This window comes from Leopardus geoffroyi, chromosome A2, assembly GCF_018350155.1.
Source record: "Leopardus geoffroyi isolate Oge1 chromosome A2, O.geoffroyi_Oge1_pat1.0, whole genome shotgun sequence".
Classification (NCBI taxonomy): Eukaryota; Metazoa; Chordata; class Mammalia; order Carnivora; family Felidae; genus Leopardus; species Leopardus geoffroyi.
Window position 1 is genome coordinate 695,298 of NC_059331.1, and position 27,718 is coordinate 723,015.

Consider the following 27,718-nt stretch of genomic DNA (forward strand, 5'->3'; position numbering starts at 1 on the left):
TGTTCGCACACGGGGGTCACCGCAGCGGGTCCCTAGCCTGTGCCAGGTCGGGGGGTTCAGACCCACGGCCCCGGCCCTTCCCGGCCCCTCCCGGTACCTCGATTGCCCCGCAGGCCACCACACATGCTGGACGCGGCCAGCGGCCAGGTTGGAGTCTCGGGCTCCTGGTTGACGACTCGCTGTGCAGCTTGAGACCCGGCCTGACCCCGGCCTCAGTCCCCCGTCTGGGAAACAGGGACAGGTGGGAGCTGGGCCCGCGTCAGCGGTCAAGGCGGGGCGTCTTCCCGGGGCCTGGGGGGCTCCCCTGCTGGCTCCACTCTTTGCACCTGCCGCGCGGGGAGGAGTGGGGCCTCTGAAGACCACCAGAGCCGGAGCGGCAGGTACATTCGGTCCCATCGGTTATTTAGTGAGACACTTCCGCCACGCGGTTTTAGCTTATTCCCTGGCACTGCGGCCTCTGAAGGGGCAAGGGTGTCGGACACTGACCCCAAGCCGTGGGGACTCGCCCTGCGGGCCAGGGGTCGGCCGGCAGCAGGCAGCAGGTGCCGGACCAGGGGTGACAGACACAGGCTAGGAGCCAAGTCTGAGCTTGGCCTTGGCAGGACCCTCCCCAAGTCTGGAGCAGACCCCCCAGCCCGAGAGTGCAGAGCAGGGTGGACAGGGGCAGACCCCATCGGAGACCCTGTCCTGGATCTGAGCCCAGGGCTGACAGCCGACCCTGAATGACCCCTGACTTTCACTGAGCCTTGAACCCCAGACTGACTCCTGTCCCCAGAGTAAACCTGATCTCTGACCCTTGACTCCAGAGGAAGCTTACTCCAGAATGACCCCTGGCCCCAGCTGACGCCCCCCCCCCACACACACACACACTGGCTGTGCCTGGAGGCTGGGGTGGCCACTGGCCCTGGGAGGGGACAGGGCCTCCTAGGTGCCCACAGTGGCCCCCCCCCCCCCCCCACCGCAGGCAGGAGTCCCCTGGAGCAGTGGGTCCTGTGCCCCCACCCCCACCTTGCCTGGGGCCAGGCCTTGGAGCTGCCCTGCCCTCCCCTCCCCAGGGCCCCGCCTCCAGGAGCGGGCCGGCGGGCACAGGGAGGTTGAATGGGGGACGCGCGCCTTTGTTCCTGTCCCTGCTCTGGCTCTGACCTTGAGAGAGAGACAAGAACAGAAGGAAAACAGAGCTTCAGCTCAAATCCGCCCGGCAGCAGCGGCAGTGGCGTGGCGGCTCTTGCCTTGGTGGCCCCTGCATGCAAATGAGCAGCCCCATTGCTGGGCCTTCACCGAGGCGTCCTCCCTGTGTGGTGTGCCCTTTCTGTTTCCCTTACCCCCTGCAGGCTCACGTCCTGCTGGCTTTGACGGAAGAGAGAGACCCCAGCCCCAACTGTGAGGTCCCATCAAGTGGGACAACAGTGGGAGCTTCCAGAAGGCGGGACACTGGGCTGGGCCAGGCCCGCTGGCGCCCTGGGCTTGTGGCTCCACCTCCGTAGCTGTGCAAGGGGGACTTCCTCACTGGGGGCCACCACCACCCTTGTGCTCTCCAAAGGGCCAGACCCGTCATCCTGGGCTGAGCTGGGCCTGTGTTGCTGGAAGCCCAGGCCCTCACGCCAGGGGTATCCGGAGAGTCTATTTGAAGGGCCAGCCCTGGGACTCGGGTACCTGCAGTCAGGTAAGAGAACAACACCCAGGACAGGCAGGCTGAGGTCTCCAGGGGACAGAGGACCGAGAACCTCCTCGTGGCGGGGGCGAGGGGGGGGGGGGGGGAGCGGCACGGGCAGGGACCGGCCTTGATGGATGATCAGAATTTGAATGGCACAAAAAAGGGAGGTACTCTCAGGGCACAGCCTGAGCAAAGGTTGGGAAGGGGTGGGGGGGAAAAACTCAGGGGTCCTGTGGCGTGTGCCCCCCCAACACCCTGGAGGTACGGTGGCTGGCGTGGGCCCATCCACTTTGCTGGGGTGAAGGTTAGTTTGCCGGTCTCTGGCCTCTAATGGTTCCTGTTACGAGGGCCTGCAACACTCCCTCCCGTGGGGACCTTCTAGTTCAAGGGCTCTGGTCTCACTCTCACCAGGCCTGGGCAAGTGAAACAAATCCAGAGGTGGACCCCAGCTGGGCACCACTGGCAGTTTCCAGCCAGCACTTGGTGACAGAGTACCTCTATAAACTCAGAGTCCGGTGACAGAGGCTGTGGCATGCATAAGACCGGAAAGCGAAGGAACAGGCCCCCGGTGAGCTCCCCAGGAGCGACCACTCTGGGTCTCCGCTGAAGCCGTGCACTGTGCCCAGATGCCCTTCTCTGTCTTGCTCCCGGGTCGGATTTCATCTGTGTATGGACTTCATCTGCTGTTGGCCTGGATCCTACCTTGGGCGGCTTGGATCCCACCCTGAGTGGCTCGGGCGGATCCCTTGTGTAGTGGGCACCTGTTCTGTGCCCCCCACGCTCAGGAGCTGAAGCAGAGACTCTGGCTCCATTTCCCAGGAGAGGAAACAGAGGCCCGCAGAGGACAAGTGACTGCCCTGAGGTCCCCCAGGGAGGCAGTGGTGGACCAGCCTTTGGACTCGGGCCAGCACGTGCCGAAAACACCTGCCCGGGAGGAACAGGGAGGCATGAAGCTGGTTAGCTCGCCTAGGTTAGGATTGGGGGTCTGGGTTGGAATGACTGAATGACGGCGGGACGGAGAGGGGGTGAGTCGTCTCTGTGCCTCCTCCTGTCCCGGGGGCCAGGCTCCACAGACCGCCTTGTTGTCCTGAGGGAGAGGAGCGCAGGGGACCCTTGTGAGGATGATGGGGGCGGTGGTGGTGGCTCGAGGCCCCCCGGAGTTGGGCGTCTCCGGGGGGGGGAGGGCAGGACCCCAGGGCTGCCCACGGCAGGCAGCCCCACCGGGAGGGACGAGGGACGAGTCGGGGACGGTCTGGCCCGGGGTGGGGGGGTGGGGTGGGCGCGGCGGAGGCAGGAGGGGGGCCATCCCCCACCCCCACCCCCGCCCGGCCCCCGCGTGGCCGGGGCACGGCAGGAGGGGGCGCCCGCGGCCCTCCCGGCGCTCGGGCGGGACAAAGGCCGGAGCCCCGGCCCCTCCCCGGCGGCTGCGGCGGCGGCCCGCGCTGCGAGAGTCCGCGCGGCCGGGGGGCCGGCGCCCGGGGAGGACCCCCGGCGCCCCGCCCGCCCGCCGCCTGCCTTCTCGGCGCCCGAGGTCGCGCGCGCACGGGCGGGGGGGGGCGGCCGGGGATCTCCAAGCGCCGGCGCGCCCTCCTCCCGCCCGCCCCGAGCCCGCCCGCTCGGCGGCGGCGGCGGAGGAGGCGGAGACCGCTGGCAGGCGGCGGCCAGGCGAGCGCGGCGGCCGGACCGGGGCCATGGCGCCCGCGCAGCGCCCGCTGCTGCCGCTGCTGCTGCTGCTGCTGCCGCTGCCGCCGCCGCCGCCCTTCGCGCGCGCCGAGGACGCCGCCCGCGCCAACTCGGACCGCTACGCCGTCTACTGGAACCGCAGCAACCCCAGGTGAGCACGGCCGCGCGCGGGGAGGCGGCGCCGGGGGCCCCGGGCGCCCCCCGCCCCGGCCGGGCCTCCGCGCCCCGGGCTCTGGGCGGCCCCCGAGCGCGCTCCGCCTCGGGGGCGGGGGCGGGGGGCGCCGGCGGGCCCCGGCAGGAGCCCCCAGGGAGTTCCGGCGCCCCGGAGTTCGGGGCGCTCCCGCTCCTCGTGCATCCTCCCCCCCCCCCCCCGCACACGCGCAGGGCGCCCCACCGGACGCCCTGCGCGCCCAGAGCGCCGCCAGCCCCCGGAGTTCGGGGGGACCCTCCGAAGCTGGGCGGCCCCGAGTTCCTTTCCCGGACTTGGGGGTCCCCCATCCTGGGGCCTCTCCGGGGACGCCTGCCGGCGTCGGAGTTCGTGGAGATCCCCCGGGGAACCTCATCGCTGAACTGTGCCGGGCGGGGGATCGCGGCCTCCCCCTCCCCCCGGGGCAAGGGGTCCGTGGGCGCATCCTGCGGGTGGGTCCCCACGTGAACTCGGGGAAGTTGATCTGTTCCTCCCTACCAAACCAGGACCGTCTTCGCTCCAGGGGGCCCAAGGTCCTAGCTTTATAGAGGTGGGGAGACTGAGGCACCCAGGAGCGGTCCTGGGAGTCTTGGCCCTGCGGCATCCTCTCCCGTCCTCCTGGTGCTGATGGGGAAACTGAGGCACAGAATGCACGCGTGGCTGGCTCAAGGTCACGGTGAGGGGAGAGGAGCGGAGGTGGGGACCCAGGTGGCCTCGTGCCCAGCCTGCTACGCCTGGCTGCGGTGTCCTGCCCGCCCGCGCAACCCCTTCGGCGCCCAGCGCTAAGTGCAATTTGGGGGGCAGCCGGAGTCCTGGCTAATCCGACTGAGAAAAGTTTGCTGGTAACTGACCATGTCCTGGACGTCTGCAGAAGCCTCTGGGCCATCGCCGGCTCTCCAAGGCCGGGGGGGCCCACGGGAGATGGGGTTTGGAGCTCAGCACTCCGAGGGGTCAGCCCCAGCACCCAGGCTCCCACGGCGTTCCCAGGGCCGGCTGGGCTGCGCATGGGGGTGAGGAGGCCAGCCTCTCTGCTTCCTGTCCCTCTGCCACTGGTCACTTTCTCTCCCTTTCAAGTGCCGGTCAAGACACCCTCACTGTCCTCTGCCATCCCGTTACTGTCGGGCAGAAAGTTGCATAAAGGGCCGTCTTTGAGGCAGGCTCTGGGACAAGGGTAGCCACTGTCCTGCCGTGGGGGGCAGGGAGCGCACCCAGACGCCCCCCTCAGTTGCTCAGCTGTGGGGTTGGGCCCCAGGGCTGAGGGCAGAGACCCCGGGCTGCACAGGGACAGTCAGGCCACCGCGGAGCGGGTTCCCTGGCCGCCTTGCCCTGCTGGTCACATGTGGGTTTGATTAAGGCTCTTCCCTGCGGCCGAGCGGGGGAGCCCAGCGGGCAGCGCCTCCCCGGCCCAAGTTTTTGGTTTCAGCTTTGGAATCTCCGTCCCAGGCATGGCCTGTCCTTTGTTCTAGCAAACGCCAAACACACGAGGAGCGTCGAATGGGGACGGAAGGGGGTGGTTGGGGCTGCCTGCCGCCCCACCTGCCACAGGGCTGTGGACAGGATCCCGGCCGGGGGGACGAGGCAGCCCCAGGTGCCCGGCTCTGGCCTCACACCCGAGCGCCTCCTGCTGCTGACCTGACAGTCCTGTTCCGACCAGCTGCCCGAGGGCCTCGGTGGCCCAGGGACCTCTCGGGAGGTTCGCTGCCCGGGGCTGGCTGGCCTGGAACCTGCAGCCGGTGACAGGGTGCGTGTGGGACACGGGAGGAGGGGCGGTGTCGGGCCTCGGGTCCAAGGGCACCCAGGAATGGTGATTTCCTCGGGGGCGGCTGCCCAGGGCAGAGGTGCAGGGTCCGCGAGCAGGCCCGGAGCTGGCGGCAGTCCCGCGGGTAGAGACGAGAGACCCGACTGGGTTAGTAACGGATCAGTGCGGCGGCAGGTGGAGGAATGGGGGGGGGGGGTGCCCAAGAGAAGGGGCACACACAAAAGGCACAGCAGGGAAGGGGTCAGAGGGAGGGCTGGGCACACTTTGGTGGGAGACAGGCGGTCGTGCAGGAGCTGGAGGGACGGACGGGTGTGCTCACGTGGGGAACGGACAGGCAGTGCCGGGGTGAGGCCGGCCACGCGTGCCCGCCCGGCCTCGTACCTGCACCAAGGTAATAAGTATGTGGCTCTGTTTTCCCAGTCACATCCTCCTGCCGCGCAGCGCATTTCCTGCGCACATGCGGCTGGTGGACGTGGCCGAGCGAGCCCCGCACCCACCGTCACCGCCGCGGCAGGGTGGGGCCCTGCTGTCCGGGTCACCCCCGCAGGCCGGCCGCGCGCCGCCTCCTCCCTGGTCCTTGCACCTGTCCGCGGCCGGGTGGGGCTGGGCCCTCCGGCGGGGCCGCGTGTGCAGCCGCGGGGGGCTCGTGCTGTGTGCGGAAGGTGGGTGCGGCCTCCGGCTCAGGCTTCCGTGTCTCCGCCTGTGTCGCCGCGTGCACTCGCGTGCTTTTTCCCGCGGCGTGCAGGGGTCACTCACACACACGCCTGCGTGGCAGGGTGACGCATGTGCCTCCCGGCTCTGGCATGTTTGCACACGCGTGTGCGTGATTGTGCCAGAGTGCGTGCACGTGTTCGCACGGCGCGTCTGCGCGTGGAATGCGCGTGCCCGTCTGCGTGTGCGTGTCTGCACCGGGGAGGACGGGGGGGGGGGGGGGGGCTGTGTGTGTGTGTGTGTGTGTGTGTGTGTGTGTGTGCGGGGGGCGCACACGTGTGTCTTTAGCGCATCTGTGAGCGGAGTGCACGCGTGTGGCTGCGCGTGCGGCCCCGGCCGTCCCAGGGCCCCCGGTGAGGGGGCGGACGGTTCCCGCAATGGCGGCCCGGCTGGCTCTCCTCCTCTGTCCCCTCCTCGAGCCGGGTGGGTCCTCGCCGGGGGACTGTGCAGGGCGCCCGCTGTCCCCGAGTCCCCCACCCGAGTGGCGAGCGCGGGCCTGCACGTGCGCGTGGTGCCGATGCGGGCGCCTCGGGGCCGCGGGAGCGTTCGAAGGGGGTTGCGTGTGCTTCCGCGTGTGGGGGTGCAGATAGGAAAATGGCGACCGGAGAGGGTCTTTCCCGCGGTGGAGGCGTCGGGCCTCCCTGGTCCCCGTGGCGCTGCAGCCCTGCCCGGGGCCTGGGGAGAAGTGGCTTTGCGCGGGTGATGCCATATTTTGCTGTACGAGGGTTTTTGGTTTTGTTCGAGAGAGGTCAGTCTGCCTGGCTTTCAGAGCTTGGAGGGCGAGACCGCTTGGGTCTGGGCACCCGGGCCCGAGGGTGGGGCCCGGGGGTGCCGCGGGGAGCCCGGGCCGAGCTCAGGCAGGCGGCTTGGCCGCCCGGAGCCTCCGGGTCTCCGTAAGTGGGGGCCGACAGGTGTGGCGGTCAGTAGACGGTGGCAGGGCCCTTGTGGCCCCGGCGTGACCCCAGGGGCTCAGAGGTCCCCGACAGAGAGGGAAACCGAGGCAGCTCCTGCGGGTGAACACAGGGGCTTCTGGGGCTGGACCCCAAATCTGCATGGACAGCGACGGTCCAGCCCGAAGGACAGGGCGAGAAACAGCTGAGGGGGCAGTTCTGAGGGCCGCCCCCCCCCGCCCCCCACCGTGGGCCTGGGCAACTTCTGTCCGGGTCTGCCTCTGGGGTCAGATGGGCAGCCGGGCCTTCCCTGTCCCCAGCCTCGGTGCCTCCCCTTGGGGCGCTGTGCCTGCGTTGGCTCTGGCAGCTCTGACCTCCGGGCCCCCCCAGACGTCTCCGTGAGGTCTGCGGGCCCCTCGGGGTCACCCGTGGACGTGGTTCTTGGGGCAGCACATGCGTTCACGGGGTCTGGGGGGCGGTGTTTCTGAGGCCCTGGCCGTCTCCTTCCATCGGCCCGTCCCGCAACCCCTAAGCCAGGCCCGCACCCCTCTCCTTACCCTCAGGAGCGGGAGACGCGGCCAGCCTTGCCCCGTGGCGTGGCTTTGGGGGGATTTCTCTCCTTTGGAGATGGGTCCAGGGGGAGGGCTCAGCTGTGCCCCCCCACAGCCCCGGACCCCATGCCACGTCTGTGTCTCCACACGGATGACAGCTAGGCGCACCGGCACAGCTCGGTCCCCACCGCAGCCACACTTTGACAGGCCAGCCCTGGCCGGGGTCTCACCCCCGTGCCTGCTCTCTTGCGCCCTGGGGGCTCGGCCGCCACGCCTCGGTCGCCCTGTCGGACCTGGGGATTTTGGTTTCAAGCGGCTCCGTTCACTACACGAGCCAAGTTGCCCCCTCGGCCGGCCCAGCCACAGCCATGCACCCGTCCGATCTGCCCACCCCGTTATGCCTCCCTTTCATGGACCCGGAGACAGTGACTCACCCATGGCTCCGGGGAAGGCGGGCCGGTCGGGCTGTCCCCAGTCCTGGAGGCTGCTGCGTCCAAGGCCGGCTAAGGACACTGGGGGGTGGGGGCGGGGGGGGTCCAGGACAGCCACGTCCTGTGTGCTGCTGACCCCGGGGCCCAGAGGCGGGGCTGACCTCTGGCTTCAGCTCCGGGGTCGGGTCGTTGCTTCAGTTACCTACCCCCTCCGCACACACCCTCCTCGAGGCTGACCCCGCACCACCTGGGGGCCCGGGTTTCTCTGAGGCTCCCCCCAGCACCGGAGCTCCCCCATCCCCCACCCCTCGCCGCAGCAGAAGGAAGGTGGCCAGGCCTCAGGTGGGGGAATGTCTTCTCGACCCCTCAGAAAGCTGGGGGTGCGTGCCGAGGTCTTGGGCCTCGCCGGGGATGGCGGTGGGGAGGGGCTGACCCTGCCCCGGCCTGGGCCTCGGGACCCTGCTGCCCACCCAGGGCCGGCCTGGGTGTGTCCTTCCCTGGGGTCTTGGTCACTAGGCGGCGTGACTGGGTTCAGACCAGGGAGCTGGTCCCAAGTGCAGCTGGCAGGGTGGCGTGGGCTTCAGCTTGCTGGCGCCTCACCCCTGCCTCAACTTCTAGTCTGGGGGGTGGCACAGCCCTCCCCACTCCCATTTTGGGCGAGACTCCTAATTAGTTGCTTTGCTATTAGCGTCTAATGACTTGACAATGGCCCGATTGGAGCTAATTAGCCGCGCCGGGGGTGGCTGCGGGGTAGGGGTGGGTTTGGCGGGCAGGGTGGGGTCCGCCAGGGGCTGGGAGGGCTGCCTGGAGGAGTGCACGTTGGCAGGCAGCCGGCAGGGTGAACGAGAGTGGGGGTAAAGGTGTGGCACGGGAGGGGAAGGGCTGTACGTCTGAAAGCCTCAGGAGCCCTCTGTCTGGGAACCCGTCCCAAGTCAGTCATTAACCCCTTAGTGAGAGTTTTTATCTCTCTCTGTTGCTCCCACGGAGCATTTGCATATCAGGCTTCCTCACTAATGGAGAAAATGAAAGCTTTGTCTTGCTTGCACCGGCTTGGTTTTGGGGTTGGGCCCTTCCCCCGCACAGGCGCCACCCTGAGTAGGGGCCAGGCGCCCGCCCCTGGTTTGCCCGCCAACTTGGAACCGGGAAATGCCAACGCAGCAAGGCCATCACTATTTTAGAGCCGGGGAGGGGAAAACAATGGTCCGCTTAGGCAGCTAGAGCTGGAGGGGTGGGGGCTTCTTCTGGGACGCACCTGCCAGGGGTCCTCACTCCATGTGTGGGTCACTGTCTGCTCCCTGTGACTCTGGCACCTCAAAGACCTTGAATCTTTGGCCTTTGTTTGATCAACAAACGTGTGGAGGCACTGTGCACGAGGCCTGTGCCGGCGGTGAGGGAAAGGGGCGGAGAAGGAGGCTGGCCCCCAGGGTCCGGGGGGGGGGGGGGCGGACAGCAGACTGTGTAAAGGTAAAAATATGATGATGTTGGAATGAGATACGTGATGAGGTGGAGGAGGCGGGAGAGAGCAGGCTGGGCAGAGGAGCACATGCAAAGGCCCTGGGGTGGGAACCGGAGCAGCCAGAAGGCTGGTGTGGCTGGAAGGAGTGAGCTGGGGGCAGTTGGAGGACGACTTGGGTGGGAACAGTGAGGCCATACGGGCCTCGTGACCCGGGAGGAGTGGGTTTTATTCTGAGTGATGGGGGAGCTCTGAGTCAGTGAGTCAGTGGGTCTGATTTACATTCAGAAAAGCAAGTCCCGGATTTAGGGAGGCCAGGAGCCTGGCCCGCCTGGCGGGGCCCAAGCATCCAGCCTCTGAGCCAGCAAAGCAGCCTCGCTTTTGGACGTTTTTCGGGAGATTTAACGGGAGAGGAGAACGACGTTGGTCCAGTGCAGGGGAGGCAGGCACCATGGAGAGGCACGGGCAGGGGTGGGGTGGGGAGTCGGCGATGCCCCGGCAGCCCCACCCTCGAGTCCATTCGTCTTGCGAGGCTCCGCAGAGAGCTGAGCTCTTCCCTTTCAGGCTGAGCATACATCCCTGCAGCAGAGGCCAGGGAGGAGAGGGGAAACTGAGGACCAGAGGGGGCCGGGGCCAGCACGGCGGCCGGTCCTTTACGCCCCCTCCCCCCACACCGTGGATTCCCCACCTCCACCTCCCCTGCAGGGTCGGGCCTGGGTGGTCCTGGCAGGCGCTTGGCCACGGCTGTCATCGATTGGCTGATCAATGGGGCTTTCAATGGGCTGGGAAGGAGCGAAAACGACTTTTGAAAAAGCCTGGAGTGGCTTTTGCATCGATCTCGCCCAAGCGGCCAGAGAACACAGCCACTCCATGAGACACCCGTGCTTGGCCAGCCGAGGGGCAGCCCAAGGGATGGGCAGGGTCGCTGCCTAACCCTGCCCCAGCCTGACCCTGCTGTGAGCCTGACCCTGACTCTGCTCCAGCCTGACCCTACCCCAGCCTGACCCTGCCCCTGTCCCAGCCTGACCCTGACCCTGCTTTGAGCCTGACCCTGGTCCTGACCCTGGCCCTGCTGTGAGCCTGACCCTGACCTAGCCTGACCCTGGTCCCAGTCTGACCCTGACCTAGCCTGACCCTGGTCCCATCCTGACCCTGCTGTGAGCCTGACCCTGTCCCTATCCCAGCCTGATCCTGACCTTGTCCAAGCCTGACCCTGACCCTGTCTCAGCCTGGCCCTGCCCCAGCCTGGCCCTGCTATGAGCCTGACCCCGACTCTGCTCCAGCCTGACCCTACCCCAGCCTGACCCTGTCCCTGTCCCAGCCTGACCCTGACCCTGCTTTGAGCCTGACCCTGGTCCTGACCCTGGCCCTGCTGTGAGCCTGACCCTGACCTAGCCTGACCCTGGTCCCATCCTGACCCTGCTGTGAGCCTGACCCTGTCCCTATCCCAGCCTGATCCTGACCTTGTCCAAGTCTGACCCTGACCCTGTCTCAGCCTGGCCCTGCCCCAGCCTGGCCCTGCTATGAGCCTGACCCCGACTCTGCTCCAGCCTGACCCTACCCCAGCCTGACCCTGTCCCTGTCCCAGCCTGACCCTGACCCTGCTCCAGCCTGATCCTGTCCCAGCCTGGCCCTGGTATGAGCCTGGCCCTGACCCTGACCTAGCCTGACCCTGGTCCCAGCCGGACCCTGCTGTGAGCCTGACCCTGCCCTGTCCCAGCCTGACTTTGGGCTGCCCTGCCTCTGTGCAGGGCCTGCTATGTACACGACTGGCGTTCTCAAGGACTGTCCCCGCTGTACAGAGTTGGAAACTGAGGCTTTGAGACGAGAATGAACCACAAGACCTAGCTGGGTGCAAGCCCGAGCCTGAACACAGAACTATCTGCAGCCCCCAACTGACCTCCACTCCCCGAGTCTCTCTGCTGTATTCACTGAATCTGCAAACAGCATCCCACTTCTGTGGGGGTGGGCAGAGCTCCCCATTCCTGGGCGGTCCGAGAGCGGGGAAGGGCTGGAGGTGAGTCTGCTCCCTCCGACTCTCTGAGCTGGAATTCTCGGGAGTCTGCGCCTCAGCCGCAGACTTGACATCCCCACGAGATCTCCTGTGTCAGGTTGGGAAACTGAGGCACGAGTGAGCAAGGTCTCCCGCTGCCTCACTCCCCCTTCTGGGGTCCCCGGAGCCACCCCGACCTGGCGCAGAGCCTCCGGGCTGCAGGAGGGCAGCCAATGCCGGCTGATAATCCTACCCCCGCCTCAGTTGCCCGGCATGGGGGCCGCACCTCGGCTCCCTCCCGCGGACTGGGCCACAGAGGCGTGGCGTGGCGTGGCCAAGCTGGGGTCCAAGCAGCCTGGGCCCCTTCTGCTGTCGACCCTCACTGGGCCTCAGTTTCCATGCCTGTACGGAGAGGGAGAAGGGGCTTCCCACCCCTCCTCTGCTTTTATGTGCTAATAAAGCTCCTCTCCGGAGGCCCCCTTGTCCCTCCTCCGTCCAGGCTGCGTTTACATGACAGGGACCCAGGAGACCGCGTCCGGGAGATCTAAGGGCTCCTGTCGCTGTGGCCTGAGGCGGTGATGGTGGGGGGAGCTGACCTCCATCCTCGCCAGACGAAGCTGGGTCTGGGGGGGCTCCCCAAGGCTGCGTGCACAGGCTGCCTGACAGTTGGGACCTCCAGGGCAAAGGCTGGGAAGCGGGGCTGAGGGGCTGAGGGGTGGGGGAACCTGGTGAGGTGACCGGGAGGTTGGGGGGGCAGTTGTCAAGTCGCAGAGGCCCTGGAGGGAGATCCCCGGACTTGCTGGGGTCACACGGGAGGTAAGGAGTTGAGGCTGGGGGCGGGACCCAGAGCACCTCTGAGCCGGGCTGGGGCGACCTTCACGCCAAACCCTGCCCCCCCCCCCCCCCGCAAGGAAACTGACGCTAGGAGAGGCGTCCAGAACCCCCAGCTCCAGGCCCCACCCACCTGTGCCGCCTTGGCAGTCAGATCTGCCGAGGAAAAGCTACGGCGGCTGCCTGTGGTGGGCAGCCTGGGGACTGCCTGGAGGAGGGGACGTGGCAGTCAAGCAGTAACGTTTATTTGGAGAGGGACTTTGTAACGGGGAGCGGGGGCAGCTCGTGCCGGCCCCCGTCACGGAAGGGCCCCGGACGCGCGGCCTCCGGGAGGGAGGCTGGGCCCCGGGGGGGGCTCCGCACCTGCTCCGTTGCATGCGGTTACCCAGAATGCCCGGCGAGGCGACCGCCCCTCCTCCCCCGACGCCCGCCTCGCGGCGGGCGGGAGGCTCCGGGGCGGCCTGGGGGGAGGGGGGTGGGGGTGGGGCACGTGGGCCCGCGCCCCGGACCTTCTCCCGGTTTCCCCCGCGCCGGCCCCGCCCCCGGCCCGGCCCGCAACCGCCCGCGCTGACCCAGCGCCCCTCGTGCTCCCCGCCCCCCCCCCCCCCCCGGCCTCCCCGCGCGGACCGCGGGGCCCAGGTTCCACGCGGGCGCGGCGGACGACGGCGGGGGCTACACGGTGGAGGTCAGCATCAACGACTACCTGGACATCTACTGCCCGCACTACGGGGCGCCGCTGCCGCCGGCCGAGCGCATGGAGCACTACGTGCTGTACATGGTCAACGGCGAGGGCCACGCGTCCTGCGACCACCGGCAGCGCGGCTTCAAGCGCTGGGAGTGCAACCGGCCCGCGGCGCCCGGGGGGCCGCTCAAGTTCTCGGAGAAGTTCCAGCTCTTCACGCCCTTCTCCCTCGGCTTCGAGTTCCGTCCGGGCCATGAGTACTACTACATCTGTGAGTGCGGGGGCGCGGGGGTGCGGGGGGGGGGGGGGGTCTGAGGAGCAGGGCGTGGGGGGAGCAGGAGGAGGCAGAGACAATGTGGCAGTGTGGAAGGGGGGGAGAGCGGGTGGGGGGGGCACAGGGGTTGGGGGGCAGCAGAGACCTGGTATGGGGAGATGGGGTCTGGGCCAGCCTTGGCCTCTGTGTCTCCCGGGTCAAGCGCTTGAATGGAATCATCCTTCTCGCAAGCCCCAGAGGCCTCACTATCTAGAGTTCCCATTTTCAGATGGGGAAACTGAGGCTCAGAGTGGGGCTGAGGTCACAAACCCGCAGATGCCTCTCTCTGACCTGTCTCTGGATCAAGCCACTGGACCTTTGGGCTGGGGGAGCGGATGGCTCCACCATCAACTTGCGGGCACTGAGATCAGGGGTGGTCACTGCCCCTCCCCCCCTCCCCTCCCCAGGGAAATGGGTGTAGGGACTCTGGTGGGGGAGGGGAGCATGGTCAAAGCCAGGGTCGAAGGCAGAGCTCGGGTTCTGCCCATCACACCCTGGCTTGGGCAGGGAGCTCCCAGGCCCTCCCCCGGCCACCCTCCCCCACCATGTCCCCCCCACCAGGCCCACCTGGCCCAAGATTCCCGGACGACTGTGGGAGCTGCTTTTCAGGGCTTGGGGACCCTCAGGCACAGCCCCGCGGCGAATGGGCGGGGCTGAGGGCGGCCGTCCCTGGCTCTGCTGCACCTGGGAGGGGGGAGGGATTCCAGGGGCATCCTTCTTCCTCCCCCTAAAGTGCCAATGGCAGGGTCTGGGGACAGGACGCTGCTGTGCCCTTGGCAGCCCGTTACTCTGCAGGGACTTAGCCAGGAACACGGGAGTCTAGGCATTGTCCCCACCGGCACGGGGGCGTCGGGGAGCCCGCGTTGGTGTGGGGCTGATGCCTCTGCAGAGCCACTGAGACCCCGAGGGGCACGGAGATCCCCATCTCTCGGCCTCGTGGGGGCCCGCAGGGGGCCAGGTGGGGCGCGGGGTCTGCCCCTGGGGCCGTGGGGAGACGCAGCCCCTCGCTACCCTCCTCCCCGCTGCGTCACATTAAACTCTGTGAGGCTTCGTTCTTTCTGCTCTACTTGGATTTTTTTTCCTTTTAATTCAAGGAAGAAGGAAGGCGGAGGAAGGGAAAAGGTGTTTAAATTAAGTCCTCGTAATATAAGAAAAATCACATTTTTCTTTCCAGGACGGGAGTTTCCTAAAGATAATTATTGTAATTACTCTATGACGAATGTTATTTTTATCACATGCTTTTTTGTCTTCGTCTTCCAGCGTGAGGGGCTTCTGGGGGGCGGGCAGAGGCAGTGGCCGCCAGGAGGACAGGGGGACAGGCCTGAGCGTGTCTGTGTGCCGGGTCGTGCACACGGGGTGGGGGGGGGGTGTGCCCGTGTCGTTGTCACACGTGAACCCCCGTGGCCCCCACTGGGCTTCAGGCCTCCTTCCCCTCCCTCCCCTGGTCCCCAGGCCGCCTCCCGCATGACTCACTCACTGCTGTGGTGTGACCCCGGCCCCGCCGGGAGCTTCCGTGGGCCGTGTGGGCCGAGAGGCAGGGCGCAGGAAAGGTGGAATTGGAGGCGTGGGGACCTAACGCTCCGGCCTCCCTGTGACCTCCAGCAGGGTGCGTCCCTCTCCGCGCGAGGTGGGCGCATAGCCTGTCTCCCAGGGGTGACTGGCTTCTGTGAGCTCCCAGATGGAAGTAATCATTTCCAGAGCACTTACTGTGCGACGCACGAGGCCCAGATAGGGGGTGAGTTGCCCACAGACACCAGAGAGCAGGTATTCGATCCCAGATCCGTCGTTTGGTTACGCTGATTTTTTTTTTTTTTTTTTCTGACTGGTTAAAAACATTTTTATTCAACACCTTCGAACTTTGCTCTGTGCTGCCTTGGGGTGACGTGGAACCAGACACAGGCACCCCAGTCTCTGGGGTCGGGGTTCAGCAAAGGGAGGGGCAGGGGAAGTATGCGGGAGGACTTCTGAGAAATAGAGGGCATTGCGTCTAGGGCTTTGAGGTGCGGTTAGGAGTTTTATGGGCGGAACCTCCCGGAGCCTTGGGTCAGGGTCGAGTTACCAGTGTGGGGAAGGGGATGTAGGCCCAGGAGGTCTCTGGCACTGAGAGCCCCCTGCTCCACAACCCCCATCCCCCTCTCTTCCAGCTGCCACACCGCCCAATGCTGTGGACCGACCCTGCCTGAGGCTGAAGGTTTACGTGCGGCCAACCAGTAAGTGCCCAGGGCATCGTGCAGGGTTTCATCCCCCACCCTTGTGTCCCGAGCCCACGGAGCCCACGGAGGGCTCGGCAGAGCCAGGGGGTGGTCCCAACACAGCCCGGGGAGTCCCTCAACCTCAGCAATGGCGGGGGCGGCTCCTGACCCCGAGCCTCAGTTTCCTCACGTGTGAACGAGGACGGCGTTTCAGACCTTCAGGACTGAGGGTGAAGTCCGTGACCGGGCCCTCTGCTGAGGCCGTAGCTCCTTTCATCCAAGAGTGAACACCAGGAAGGTGGCCCAAGATAGACCAAAGGGCCCACGTTCTGAGCTCTTGAAACATCAAAGCCACACGCAGAGCGGGGGGGGGGGGGGGGGGGGGGGTGTCTCCGCAGCCTTGTGACTTCACCCAGGCGCCGGACACGTATTTGGCACCTGCTGTTTGCCATGCTCTGCACAAAAGGCACAGCCCCGACCGAGATGGACAGAAATCTCCGGGTCTGGGAGGGACAGCTGAGGCAGAATGTGGGTGTGGGGGTGCAGCCCCGTGGGGAGGGGGGCCACCTGCTGACCATCCTGTCTCCGTGTCCCCCCAGACGAGACCCTGTACGAGGCCCCGGAGCCCATCTTCACCAGCAATAACTCGTGCAGTGGCTTGGGCGCCTGCCAGCTGGTCCTCAGCACTGTCCCTGTGCTGTGGACCCTCCTGGGCTCCTAGTCCCGGCCCACCTGGATGCCCCGCCTAGAGACCAGCTAGAGACTCCGTTTCTCCCACGACTGGTGCTGCCCTGCCAGGCAGGGGGGAGCTGTCCACCGCCCCAGGGCCAGCCCTGGGGGGCGCGGCTGAAGGCCCTGATGCCTGAGAGGCCGGGCGTCTGTCCAGCCTCCCGGCCAAGCCATTCCTCCCAGGGTGCCGGAGAGCCCAAGCACCTCTCGCTACGGCTTTTCTTTTTCGGCGGAATCGGAAAGACTTGAGTTTTTAATTTAATTTATTCCTTGCTGTTGCCGGTAACTTTGGGAAGGAGACAGAGTGGATGCTGCGTGGGTCCCTGGCCCCCCCCCCCGGGGCACGGGGATCGGGAGACCCCTGGTCTGGTCGGCCCTCCAGGTGCCCTGGGACAGGCCGGTCGGTCTGAGACGGAAGGGGCCGGGGATGCGTGCCCCTGATTCCGGCCCAGGAATCAGAGCCCACCTCAGGCCCCCACCCCCACCCCCCACCCCCCACTCCCCCCCCACCTCCTCCCTCCAGGGTGCCTCACCAGAGAGCCCCGTGTGGAGCCCTGGCCCCATCAGAGCCCCCGCCCCCCGTCTCAGAACCGCTTAGGCCCCGCCCGGTCCCCCCAGCCTCACCCGCTCGCCCCCGAGGCCCAGAAGACGTGACATTTCTGTAAATAGAGCCAGCAAGCATATACTGTGATTTATTTTTACTGTATTCCTAAGGATGGCCTGGAAAGTTTCTTTTTTCCTTACCCCTTCATGGGAGGGGGGGCACTTTTATTTTGGTGGGGGGGTGGGGGGACTTTTTAGAGTAGAAGCCGCACTTCGCAATAAGCTCGTGTGTCTGTCGGAGCCCCTGCCCCTACTCTCCGAACTAATAACGTTTGTAAGAGAAAAGAAAACAGGGCACAAGGAAACACGGGGGCCACCACCAAGAAAAGACACCCCCCCGACACCTTAAAGAAGCAAACCGCATTTATACAGATTTCATACTTCCTACCCGCCTTTCCTGATCTGTGTTTTATATATATTATATATAAATATATACGGTGCGAGGCCGCCAGGAGACGGCTCCTGGCTGCCGGGTGGGGGGCTTTTGTAGGGGGCATCGTGGGCGGGTGGTGGCGTCACGCCTCCCCCTCCATTACAATCAACTTTGGATTCTGTATTTTTTTATAATAAAATGAGCGTAAACTTCAAGGATGTGCATGTGTGTCCGGGGCCCTCGGCCCGGATTGGGAGGGGCGCTCGGAACTAATAATTTGGAGTCGGGTCTGGAATCTGCCAGGCAGAGGCGTCTTTGAGGGCCCTCCGGGATCGGTCGTGACGGCTTCTTCGCTTGTTTGGAGGCTGGGCCCTGGGATGGACATTTCACGGGGTGCTGTGCCGTGGGCCTCAGTTTCCCCCGCTGACAAACGGAAGCAAGTCCTCTGCTCCCTGGGGCCGCTGGGAGGGGGAGAGGGGAGCCTGGCTGGCTGTGGGGATATGGCAGGGGCCATTGGGAGGCCGGGACCCCCAGGGCTGCTCAGGGCCTCCTGCTCCATCGTCCGCTTGGGGCGCGAAGGCTCCCGTCCTGTGACGGGTCTTGCAGGGTCCGATCAAGTCCCGTGACATCCGTGTCGCCAAGCTCTACCGCCGTGTGACTCGGTTTCCCTAACTGACCAGGCCAGGGTAGGGTCTGTCCGTTTCCTTTCTTTTTTTTAAATTTTACGTTTATGTACTTTGAGAGAAAGAGCGTGCAGGGAGGGGCAGAGAGAGAATCCCAAGCACCCCGACGCGGGGCGCAAACCCAGGAACCGTGTGAGCGTGACCTGAGCCGAAATCAAGAGTTGGACGCTGAAGGGGCCGAGCCACCCCGGCGCCCCGTCTGTTGCCTCACAGTCCCTTTCCGGCTTTGCAAAAGGCACGTGTCCGGGGCTGGGGTCCCAGGGGCCTTCACCCCAGCCTAGCCCCAGGTGGGGGCACAGAGAGCCTGGGGGCCACCCAGCAGACCCGCTCAGATGCTTGTCGCCTCGGTGGTACGTCCAGGACCCAGCGTCTGGGGCACAGTTAGCGGGGAGGAAAGGCTGTCCGCTAATTAATTCGGCCGAGCTGGGCCCCACGACAGGACCTGCCTCTTAATGAAGCCACTGGAGCCACACAAAGACCCCTGTGTGCGCCCCGCCCGCCCTGCCCGGTGTCCCCGGATGGACGGTGACGCCCGTGCTGCGCACCCTGAGGATCCCCCACTCCACAGCGAGGCCCCCAAGGCTCAGGTAGGGAGGAGGCCTGCCCCCCGTGGCTGCTTTCCCCAAGACCGCGCGTCGCGGGGAGGGAGCCCGAGGGGGGACTCAATGCAGGGATCGTGGGGCGGGATCTTAGCAAGTGACCTTCATTTTCTTATTTCAAAAAAACTTATTGAGATATAATTCACATAGCACACCATCCATCCATTTCAAGTACAATCCGGGCGCTCGGGGGCTCGGTCGGTTAAGCGTCCGACTTCGGCTCCGGTCACGATCTCGTGGCTTGTGGGCTCGAGCCCCGCATCGAGCTCCCGCCACCCGTGTTCTGTCTCTCAAAAATAAGTAATACGAGGGGTGCCTGGGTGGCTCAGTCGGTTAGGAGGCCGACTTCAGCTCAGGTCACGATCTCGCGGTCCGTGAGTTCAAGCCCCACGTCGGGCTCTGTGCTGACAGCTCAGAGCCTGGAGCCTGTTTCAGATTCTGCGTCTCCCTCTCTCTCTCTGACCCTCCCCCGCTCATGCTCTGTCTCTCTCTGTCTCAAAAATAAATAAACGTTAAAAAAAAAATTAAAAAAAAAATAAGTAATACGACATTTTTTAAAATGAAAAAAAAAATTAAGTACAATTCCACAATTTCTAGTACATTCACAGAGTGGTGCAACCATCACCTCTCTCCAATTCCATCACTCCAAAGGAAGCCCCGCCCCTATCACCAGTCACCCCCATCCCCCAGCACGAGCCCCCTTCCCATCCGTGGATGGGCCTGTTCTGGACGTTTCACACACGCGGACTCACACCCCGCGGGGCCTCTCGTGTCGGGCTCCCTCCCTGAGCGTCGCGTGTTCGGGGTCCGTCCGCGGGGCGGCGGGGGTGGGCGCCTCGCTCCTGCTCGCGGCCGAGGGACGTTCCCATGCGTGGATATATCACATTTTGTTTATCTAGGCACCAGCTTGTGGACATTTAAGGGACTTCCAGTTTTTTAAGACAAAGTTTTAGCACCAAAGGACCTCGGATGGGTAAGGACAAAAATAGCTTCGTTCCACCTCAGGGCCTTGGCACGTGTTGTCCCCCTGGGTCGTGTCCCCTTCCTGCAGGTCACCGATCACTGGTCCGCTCTCTCCCTGAGACCTTTCAGATTAGGTCACACGTCCTCTCTCTCGACGTCCCTGGCCGAGTGGCCACTCCCCCCCCCGCCACCCTCAATGTGGCATTTCTGATTCTTCCCTGTTCTCCCCCGGAGACTGGGAGTTCCCAGGGGGCAGGGCCAGTCCTTGGTCGTCACCGGGACCCAGTGCCCACACTTGGGAGACCCGCCTTGGGCTTGTCATCTGCTATGTGCACAGGCACGTACACGCGTGTGCAGAGGAACCCCCAGCCGCTCTCGCCCACGCACGCCCCTTACTACTGGACACTGGCATTCAGGGCCTGGGTCACTGGCCACCATCCACGGCCTCAGGGGCCACCGTCAACATGAGGAGGGGCTGCGTTGTGCACAGTGGGGACCCTGACCCTGTGGCCCCCACCCCGGCCCCCCCGCAGGCCCCCTGGGCAGCCGTCTGTATGCGGGCCCCTGAGCAGAGGGGACTTGATTTCCCTCCCGGGGTGCCCGGGGGCCCTGCCATGGGAAGGGGGTCTGGGAGGTGGGGAGGGGGCGTCCTGAAGTCCCCCCAGCACTTCCGGCTGCTCTGGGATGGAGGCGTATCTCCTCGCCATGCGCACCCGGTTAGATTTGCTGTTGTGTTGCTTTGGGGGGAGGGGTCAGGCCTCAGCCTCAGGATGGGGGCCTGGTTGCCCCTCTCCGTCTCCACTGGGGAAAAAGGCGCAAGGCCCCAGTGCCCCTCACACTCAGGGCTGACGGGGACCCCCTGATTTTAGGGGTCCCGTGACACAGCTGGAACCCCCTGCTCCTGTATCCCGCGTCAAGGAAGGTCCTCACCCCAGCTCCTCCCCGCCTCCCTGGGCGCGCCCCCCCCCCCCCCCAGGGCCACTGCCCTGCCTGCACCTTCCCAGTTAGCTTCCCTCCCTCCCCCTCCCTTGCTCCTCAAGGCCCCAGATCTTGTCTGTCTCCTCTAGACTGTCAGCTCCCTGAGGGTGCGGAATTTTGTCTGTCCTGGTTGCCGCTGCGTCCTCAGTGCCTGGAATGTGCCGGGTACACAGTAGGCGCTCCGTGAATTCTTGTTGATGAATGAATGAATGAATGAATGAATGGATGAGGCAGCTGCCTGATGAGGAGACAGAACGTAACACACGGATGGTGTTCCCAATGCCAGCGTCGGCGCCCCCAACGAGCAGTAAGTGTGCACCTACTGTGTGCAACGGTCAGTGCTGGGCCCTTCCTGGGTCTGCGTGGCCTCCGGGCCCAATATCCGGGGGACTTTCGGGCCATGGTTGGCGCCCCTGATCCAGGCTGCAGGTGGCCAGGCGGCCACTGATGGGCAAGGAGAAAAGCAAGTTCACAGCCCAGAAGCCCCCGAGGAGCCATCAATCACTGCACGGTAACACACAAGCCGGAAATTAAGTGGACGCAGCCAGGCAGGTGTGGCCAGCAGGGCAGACTGCCCCGGGAGCGGTTCCTGTCCCCTCCAGGTCCCCGACCCCAGCTGCTGGGCCGCAGGCATCGCTACTAGCACATAGCACAACTCCGGCCAGGTCACCGGGCTGGGGCAGGGGTGTGGGCCGGAGGGGGAGGAGCCGGAGGGGGAGGGGCCCGAGTGCCAAGCACAGGGCAGATGGCAGGTCCAGCACAGACAAAGGCACAGAGACAGGACTGATGCACAGCCCAGGCTGCGGTGGAGGCTGTGGGGGGCGGGGGGACCGCAGGGGAGGCTGTGGCGGGGGGGGGGGGCTGCAGAGGAGGGGGTGGGTGGGGGAGCCAGTGGGGCAGGACTGGAAGCCAAGAGGAATGGACTCTGGAGGGTGGGGGCTGCCGGGCACCGGGACCTGCACCCCCACCCTCACCTGCTGGAGCAGAACCCCCGCAGTGTCCCCCCCACCCCGCAGGCCGTCTCCACACTTACCGGGACCTCAGGGTTGCTCAGGGGCCAGAGACCAGGCTGTTAACGGTGAGCCCCCTCCCGCTGCGGCCAGAGGCTGGGAGAAACTCTGGGGGGCTGCGTACTGACCCACCGGCTGATGGAGAAACAGAGGCTGAGAGGCGGGGGGCCTCATGGACAACGCAGTCTTCGGGGGGCACCGAGTGGTCGGGGAGGCGGCTCTCCTGTTCATTGGACAGAGGCCCCCCCAGGCCCCACTGATCCTTGGAGTGAGTCCAGGGTGACCCCGGGCCTCTGTGGGATCAGGATTTGGCCTGGGGCAGCCCAGGGCATGAGATCAGAGGTCCCCCCACTCCCCCAGCAGCCAGGAAACATTCCTTGGGTCCCTGTGTTGGGGACCCCTGGGGCCTCCCTCTCCCTGAAGCTCTGATGTGCTGTGCGGGTTGGGGTTTAGGGGCCCAGGGGCCTGGCTGTGGTTCCGGTCCAGACCCCCCCCCCCGCCCCCGTGCTGTGGTTCTGGTCCAGACCACCCCACAGGCGGTGCGGCCTTGCCCTCTGGGTCTGGGGCGCTGGCCGGGCTCCCAGGGTGGGGACGCTTCCAGGGGAGATCCAGAAAAGTTATTTCCCAGGACCCTCCTCCCCCTGGCCTCTCAAACCCCAGCTCCCGAGGGGGCGCACTGATGTGGCGCAGTGGGGCCGCGAGGCGTGAGGGGCTGTGGGTTGCGGTGGGCGCTTCCCCGAGCCCCCACCCCCTCCCCCGCCAAGACTCCTCCCCGGCCGCCTCCCCCGCGCCGGTTTGCAGGCTCTAAGTGCTTAAAAGCCTCCTGCGGCCGGGAGCAGCGGCGCGGGTGGAGGCGGGGGGCTGGCAGGGGGCCCGGGGCGCCCCTCCGGCAAAGGCCTTGAGCCTGAGACAGGCGGGGAGGCCAGGGGCCGCCCGCGCCCCGCACCCCACGCCCGGAACACAGGGCCCGGACCCCCCCCCCCGCCCCGCGCCGCGCCCCCAGGTCCCTCCCGCGGGGCCTCCCCCAAGCCCCCTCTTCCCGCCTCCGTGCCTCTGCCCGCGCTGGCCCCCCACCGGGCCCTCTGTTGTTCCCTGCGCTCCGCATTCGGGTCCCAGCTCCTCGCCCGGGACCTCAGTTTCCCCATTTACAGACTGCGGCGGGCGGGCCGGCGGGCGTGAGCTCCCCTCTCTGGGGAGGGAGGAGGCGGCAGGGGAGGCCGGTCCGGGCCAGCCTTGTGGAAAGTGGGTCCCGCCCCAACCCCGCCTTCCTCCAGTGGGACCTCCCTCCCCCGGTTTACCTTTCTGCTCGGCAGAGGAAACCCAGCTCAGACCCGTTTCACAGATGGGAAGGCTGAGGCCAGAGGAGGGTCGCGCCCAGTCCCAGGCCCCACAGCTGGCACCCCGCTGCCGCTGGCCCCATTAGCTGGGGGGGGGGGGGGGCGATGGGGGAGGCCCTGATGTCCTCAGTCCAGCCTCCTGCCCCAGCAGCCCCGGTGGGCAGGGCAGCACCGGCAGTCTGGAAGTCCTTACGATGTGGATTCAGTGTGGGCTCTGAGGAGCCTGCAGGCCTGGGGCCGGCGGGGGGGACGGCTGGACTGTCCTCGTGGGGCTGCATAGATGAGAGCCTGTGATTGCCCTGCTGCGGGGTGGGGGGGGGGCGGCAGGCACCCCCCCAAAGGCCTCTCTTTGGGGCCTGCTTGGCAAGGCCCACTGGCCTCTGGCAGAAGGGCGTTCAGGCCCCCCTCTGCGCCGTTGCCTGTCCCGCTCCGCCCCTCCCCTGCCAGGCACCAGAATTATGGTTTGCAATATCTCTGCTCCCCTGTGCGGCCTGAGTGTTAATGAGGCACCTGCTTCCGGAGCCCCGCACCCTGGGGGGCGTCATTAGCATCATCCCTCACACCCACCCCCAGATGCCACTGTGGCCAGGAAGGGAAACTGAGGCACGGAGAGGTTAGGTGCTGCCCTGGCTGAGACAAATTCCAGGTTCCAGCACAACCCTGGCCCCCCTACCGTGGACGAGCCCCCAGTTTGCTCATCTGGAAAACGGTGCAGTAGAGGCACAAGGTGGGAGCTCAGAGCCTGGGGTTCCTTTTTTTTTTTTTTTAAAGTTTATTTATTTGAGTAATGTCTACACCCGACATGGGGCTCGAACTCACAACCGGGGGAGCAAAAGTCACACGCTCTTCAGACAGGGCCAGCCAGAGGACCCCAGAGCCTGGGGTTCTTGATGACCTGACTAGTTGCCCCCATAAGAGTGGCCCTTTGGGTGCCCCCCTCCCTGCGCGGCCCCACCGTCTGGCACAAAGTCAGGGCCCTCGGCGAATGTTTGTTGAATGACTCAGTGTTTTGAGCATGGACTCTGAATCAAGTGCTCTTTCACTCCAACTGGGAGAGACCGGAGGTGCTGGCCTCATTCTCCACTGTTCACTCCTTAGGGCATGCCTGGCATGGGGCGGGGGGGGGTTGGCGGGGAACAGCCTCTCTCCGATAAGGGGGGCAGCAGGGGCACCGCGGGAGTCAGCTATGCTGGCTGGCAGATCTTTAAATTAAAATACATATATACACCAGATAAATAAACCCGGCCCACATCCTGGTGACAAGCAGAATTAAATCGCCCGGCTGGGGACCTGGCAGCGATGGCTGGGGGGCGGGGGGGCAGTGGTGGAGGGGTGGGGAAACATCACTGGCTCCGTTTTCATTCTCTGCCTGTCCCCACTCCTGTCGGTGAACGTTCCCACAGCCCTGCAGCCTGCTGGGCACTTGGGGAGACACTTAGGGGATCAGGACGTGATGTGGAGTCCAGGGGTCCCACAGGCCCAGCTTGGGGCGAGGCCAGCTCCTCAGCTGGGGGTCCCTGGGTAAGTCACGTGCCCCCATCCGAACAGGGGACACTCTGCCCCGCCACCGAAGGCTGTGGCAGGGCAACAGACCAGGTTTGAGTCCCGGCTCGGCCCCTCACGGGCGGGGATCAGCCGCAGACCCTCCTTGGGGGCCCCTGGTTGTGCCCCCCTCCCCCCACCCCCCATCATGTTGGACGCCAGGGAGACCCCATTCAAGCACGCAGGGGAGGCGCCGTTGGGGCCCACACTGCTGTGGGGTCCTCCCTGGCCCCTTCCCTCTGCCGGAGCTTGGCCCGTAGGGGCGGAGGAGTGGGAAGGGAGTTTTCAATTAAGGAGCAGCTAATCGCCAGGCAGCAAGGGCCGTTCTGGGGCCCAGTAAATCTATTATGAAAAGCCTCTAAATGTATGTAAAACCAGCCTCTGACAATCCAGGGATTAGGCCACCGGGAGGGGAAACCGAGGCGAGGGCCGGCTGGTGGATTAACGGAGCAGGGTCTGTCGGGGGTTGTGGGGAGCGGTCCCCGGGAGTCGGGGCAGAGGGAGAGAGGTCTTCCTCTGCAGAAGCCAGCACCCATTTTATAGATGGGGAAACTGAAGTCCCGACAGGCCGAGACCCAGAGCGGAGGAGCCTCACCCAGCACACTTGCTGGACTGCACACGGGGCGCCCCGGAGTGCACCCCTGTCCAGCGGTGGCCTCGGTCCCCACCTGCTGCTGCCCCCTTTGAGGCACACCGAGGTGGCAAGGTGGCCTGGATGGTCTGAAAGATCGGGAACCACAGACAGGGGCGTTTGCCCCCACAAAGCTGCCAGCGAGCCCCGCCCCCAGCCCAGGAGGAGCCCCCAGGGGAGGCACGGGATCCCTGGGCACGGTGGCTGTGCCCACACCTCCCACCCCGAGTCCCAGGAGCCCCAGGTGGAGGCCCAGCCTGAGCAGAGGCTGGGCTGGGAGGAGGGGCTGGCAGAAAGGGATTTTGTGTCTCCTCCTGAGGGTCACAGGGGGCCCTGGGCGGGGGTGGGGGGTTAGCCCAAGGGGTCCTGGCCTCCGTCAGAATCTGTTGTGGGGACATTGACCCTACTTCCCTCAGGGGCTCAGTTTCCCCAGCTTGTCCCCCCCCCCCCGGCTCCCCCAGTCCCATCCAACCCTCAAGGTCTACACGCCCCCTAATTATCCTGCCAGTGATTCCCTCCCCCTGGGATGACAGTTCCACCTGCAGAAGCCCTTCCAGGCACCCAGGTGTGTGGGGAGGCCCACCCGGCCCTGCGCTGCAGCCGTTCCTATGGGGCTGGGGGCAGCAGCTGGCGGGCCCTCCCCGGGCCCCTGGTCTGTCTCTGGTCCGGCCACCCGTGTGAACCTGCCGCTTGGGGGCTGGGGAGTGAACAGGAGGTGAGCGATTCCTGGGCCCGGGCCCCCAGATCCCTCTGGGCCCAGGTGACATTGTGTGACCAGTGGGAGTGGGGAGGTCCCAGCAAGGCCGACCCAGGTGGTTCTGGGCCTCGCTGGGCTGCCCAGCTCTCGCCGTGTGATGTGAGCGGATGTTCGCGCCTCCCCATGACTCGGTTTCCCCATTGTCACCACCACGGATGGCTGGAAGCTGTTCCCAGCACGGGGGCGGGGGGGGGGGGGGATCGGAGGGAGGATGTTGGGGGGCCCCGCTCCCCCCTCCCGGCCGTCAGTCAGGCCCGCCGGGCCCCTTCAAGCCGTCACGGCCCAGCAGTGGCCGGGGGAGGGATTACCCAGCCTGTCCAGGATGGACTGAAGTGGAACCGAGGCTGACGAGCGGAACGCGCCCCCGCGGGCCCCGCCTGCGCGCCTTTGTCTGCGCCCGGCCCCGCCCCCCGCCGCGGACAGCGCCCCGGGTGCTGAACCGCGCCGCCCGTCGCCGGCCACCGAGCCGCGGCCAAGGCCGGCACGAAGCAGCCGCGGCCCGCGTGGGGCCGCGCTCCAGCCCTCTCCGGGCTCAGTTTCCCCGTCTGTGGCATGGGTGCGCCCGCTGAGGGCTGAAGGGGGGCTGTGTGGGCAGAGGCGGCGGGGGGCACGGAGGCCTTTCCCAGGGGTGCTCGGCCGCCCCTCCGCCCAGGCGCCCCACCGACCCTTTGTCCGGGAAATGCGAGGTGGCAGGGAGAACGGATCTGCTCGCCGCCTGAAAGGCGCCGCCGCAAATACTGTTGACCCCCGACCCCGGCCCCCTAATCCTGGGCTGAGGCCCTCACTGGGAGGGGCCCTGAGAGCGGGGCCGGGCCTGACCCCCCGCCCCAGGCGCCGAGGGGGGCTTCCGGGTGAGGGTCGCAGGGGCTTCAGGGGAACGTAGCTGCCCCGTTGGCCACGTGTCTGGTCACCACCCCGCGGAGCCCACAGGAGAAACTGAGGGCAGGCAGAGCTCTCAGAAGCCCCCAGGCCCCGGGCGGGGGGAGGGGGGGTTCGGGCTGGAATCAGGTCCCTGCCACCTGCAGGCTGGGTGACCGCTGGGCCAACAGCTGCCGTCTCTGAGCCTCAAAACGGGACGTTCCAGGAGGTCCGGCCTGACCCGCCTGGAAGGGAGCCTATCGCCATGGGGGGCATCTGGCCTCTACCTGGCTCTGTGCCTCAGTGGAACCTTCTGGGGCAGGGGATGGCTATGGGCGTACGTGGCCTAGGTGCCCCCTCTAAGAGGGCTCCAGGAATCACTCCCCTGAAGTACAGGGAGGAGCTTTCCCACCTCCGCCCTCCCCTGCTCTGCAGTCCTCCGCAGCTCCCGCTGTCTTCGAGACGGTTTTTCCCACCTGGACAAGGCCTGGCCACCGAGCTTGGTGACCTGGGCTCACCTCTCAGCTCCCCTTCCTCGGGCCAGCTCTCTCCTCTCCGGGCCTCCCCAGTGGACAGAGAGGGCGAGGACAACACAAAGAGCCACATTAACCAGGCTGAGCCCAGGGCCAGGCACACAGCAGGCACTGCCAGGTGTGCCTCAGGGGGCCGCTGGATGGCGCCTCTCTGCCTCCACTGCCACCGCAGGGCTGGCCGGGGAGGAGCTACGACCGTCGGAGTCAGGGCTCTCCGGGAAGAGAGGCCCGGGTGAATGAGTGGAGGGAGGGTGGTGTCCTTGCTTCTGCCGCGGCAACTTAGCCCCTCACCTCCCAGCCCCTTGGGGGCCGCCGCTAGAAGCTTCCACTGAAGATTAAACCGTGCTCCATTGCTGGCCGGAATGCGTTCGCACGCTCGGGTGCCCCTGTGCTCCCCGGCGGCCGCGTGTCTGTTCCACCCTGCCGAGCTGTTCCCCACAATCAATTTCAATTTGGCCCGGGCCCTGCCTCTGCAGCCAACCCTCCTTGGGGGCTCGGGCTGGGGAGGAGGAAGCGGTGACTTCCCCGACCTCCCCTGCTAGATCCCGGGACCTGTCTGGTGACAAGAGGGCTCTGCTGTTGCTGCCCCTTTCTGGGCCTCAGTTTCCCCAGAATGGTGGGATGGGGGGGGGTGGGGAAGGGCAGTCTGGGGCCAGCTCTGCTCTCAGCCAACCTTGTGCGTTTCTGGAGCGCCAACTGTGTCCCGGATCCCAGGTTGAATGCCAGGAACCCAGTGGGAACCAACGTGGAAAAACTTGAATTAATCAGGGTCAGGTGGTGTGTAGGGCTTTC

At 66.1% G+C, this 27,718-nt stretch overlaps 1 protein-coding gene and 2 long non-coding RNA genes across 4 annotated transcripts; 1 reads left to right on the plus strand and 2 right to left on the minus strand.

The window, feature by feature from the left end:
- Positions 1–1,243: 1,243 nt before the first annotated feature.
- EFNA2 (ephrin A2) lies at positions 1,244–16,249 on the plus strand. 2 transcript variants are annotated; one of them, XM_045491207.1, is made up of 5 exons: positions 1,244–1,663; positions 2,474–2,624; positions 12,783–13,096; positions 15,283–15,348; positions 15,930–16,249. In XM_045491207.1, the coding sequence occupies exons 2-5, from the start codon at positions 2,602–2,604 to the stop codon at positions 16,049–16,051; spliced, it is 525 nt and encodes a 174-aa protein (XP_045347163.1). In that variant the 5' UTR covers positions 1,244–1,663; positions 2,474–2,601; the 3' UTR covers positions 16,052–16,249. The 2 variants fall into 2 exon arrangements, with proteins under 2 accessions (XP_045347163.1, XP_045347162.1); XM_045491206.1 differs by lacking the exons at positions 1,244–1,663; positions 2,474–2,624 and adding an exon at positions 3,267–3,488.
- LOC123604997 lies at positions 10,014–12,364 on the minus strand. The gene is made up of 3 exons (XR_006715540.1): positions 12,277–12,364; positions 11,220–11,421; positions 10,014–10,101 (listed from the first exon to the last, which is right to left on the minus strand). It is a non-coding gene; the product is annotated as an uncharacterized LOC123604997 (long non-coding RNA).
- LOC123604995 lies at positions 10,302–10,949 on the minus strand. The gene is made up of 3 exons (XR_006715539.1): positions 10,860–10,949; positions 10,593–10,710; positions 10,302–10,410 (listed from the first exon to the last, which is right to left on the minus strand). It is a non-coding gene; the product is annotated as an uncharacterized LOC123604995 (long non-coding RNA).
- Positions 16,250–27,718: the final 11,469 nt, after the last annotated feature.

Bases quoted from the DNA above. Each gene is read 5' to 3' on its own strand.
- EFNA2 (XM_045491206.1), top strand. From the start codon at position 3,346: ATGGCGCCCGCGCAGCGCCCGCTGCTGCCGCTGCTGCTGCTGCTGCTG. The intron at 3,489-12,782 runs GTGAGCACGGCC...CGCGGGGCCCAG, and splicing joins TGGAACCGCAGCAACCCCAG to GTTCCACGCGGGCGCGGCGG. The intron at 13,097-15,282 runs GTGAGTGCGGGG...CCTCTCTTCCAG, and splicing joins CCATGAGTACTACTACATCT to CTGCCACACCGCCCAATGCT.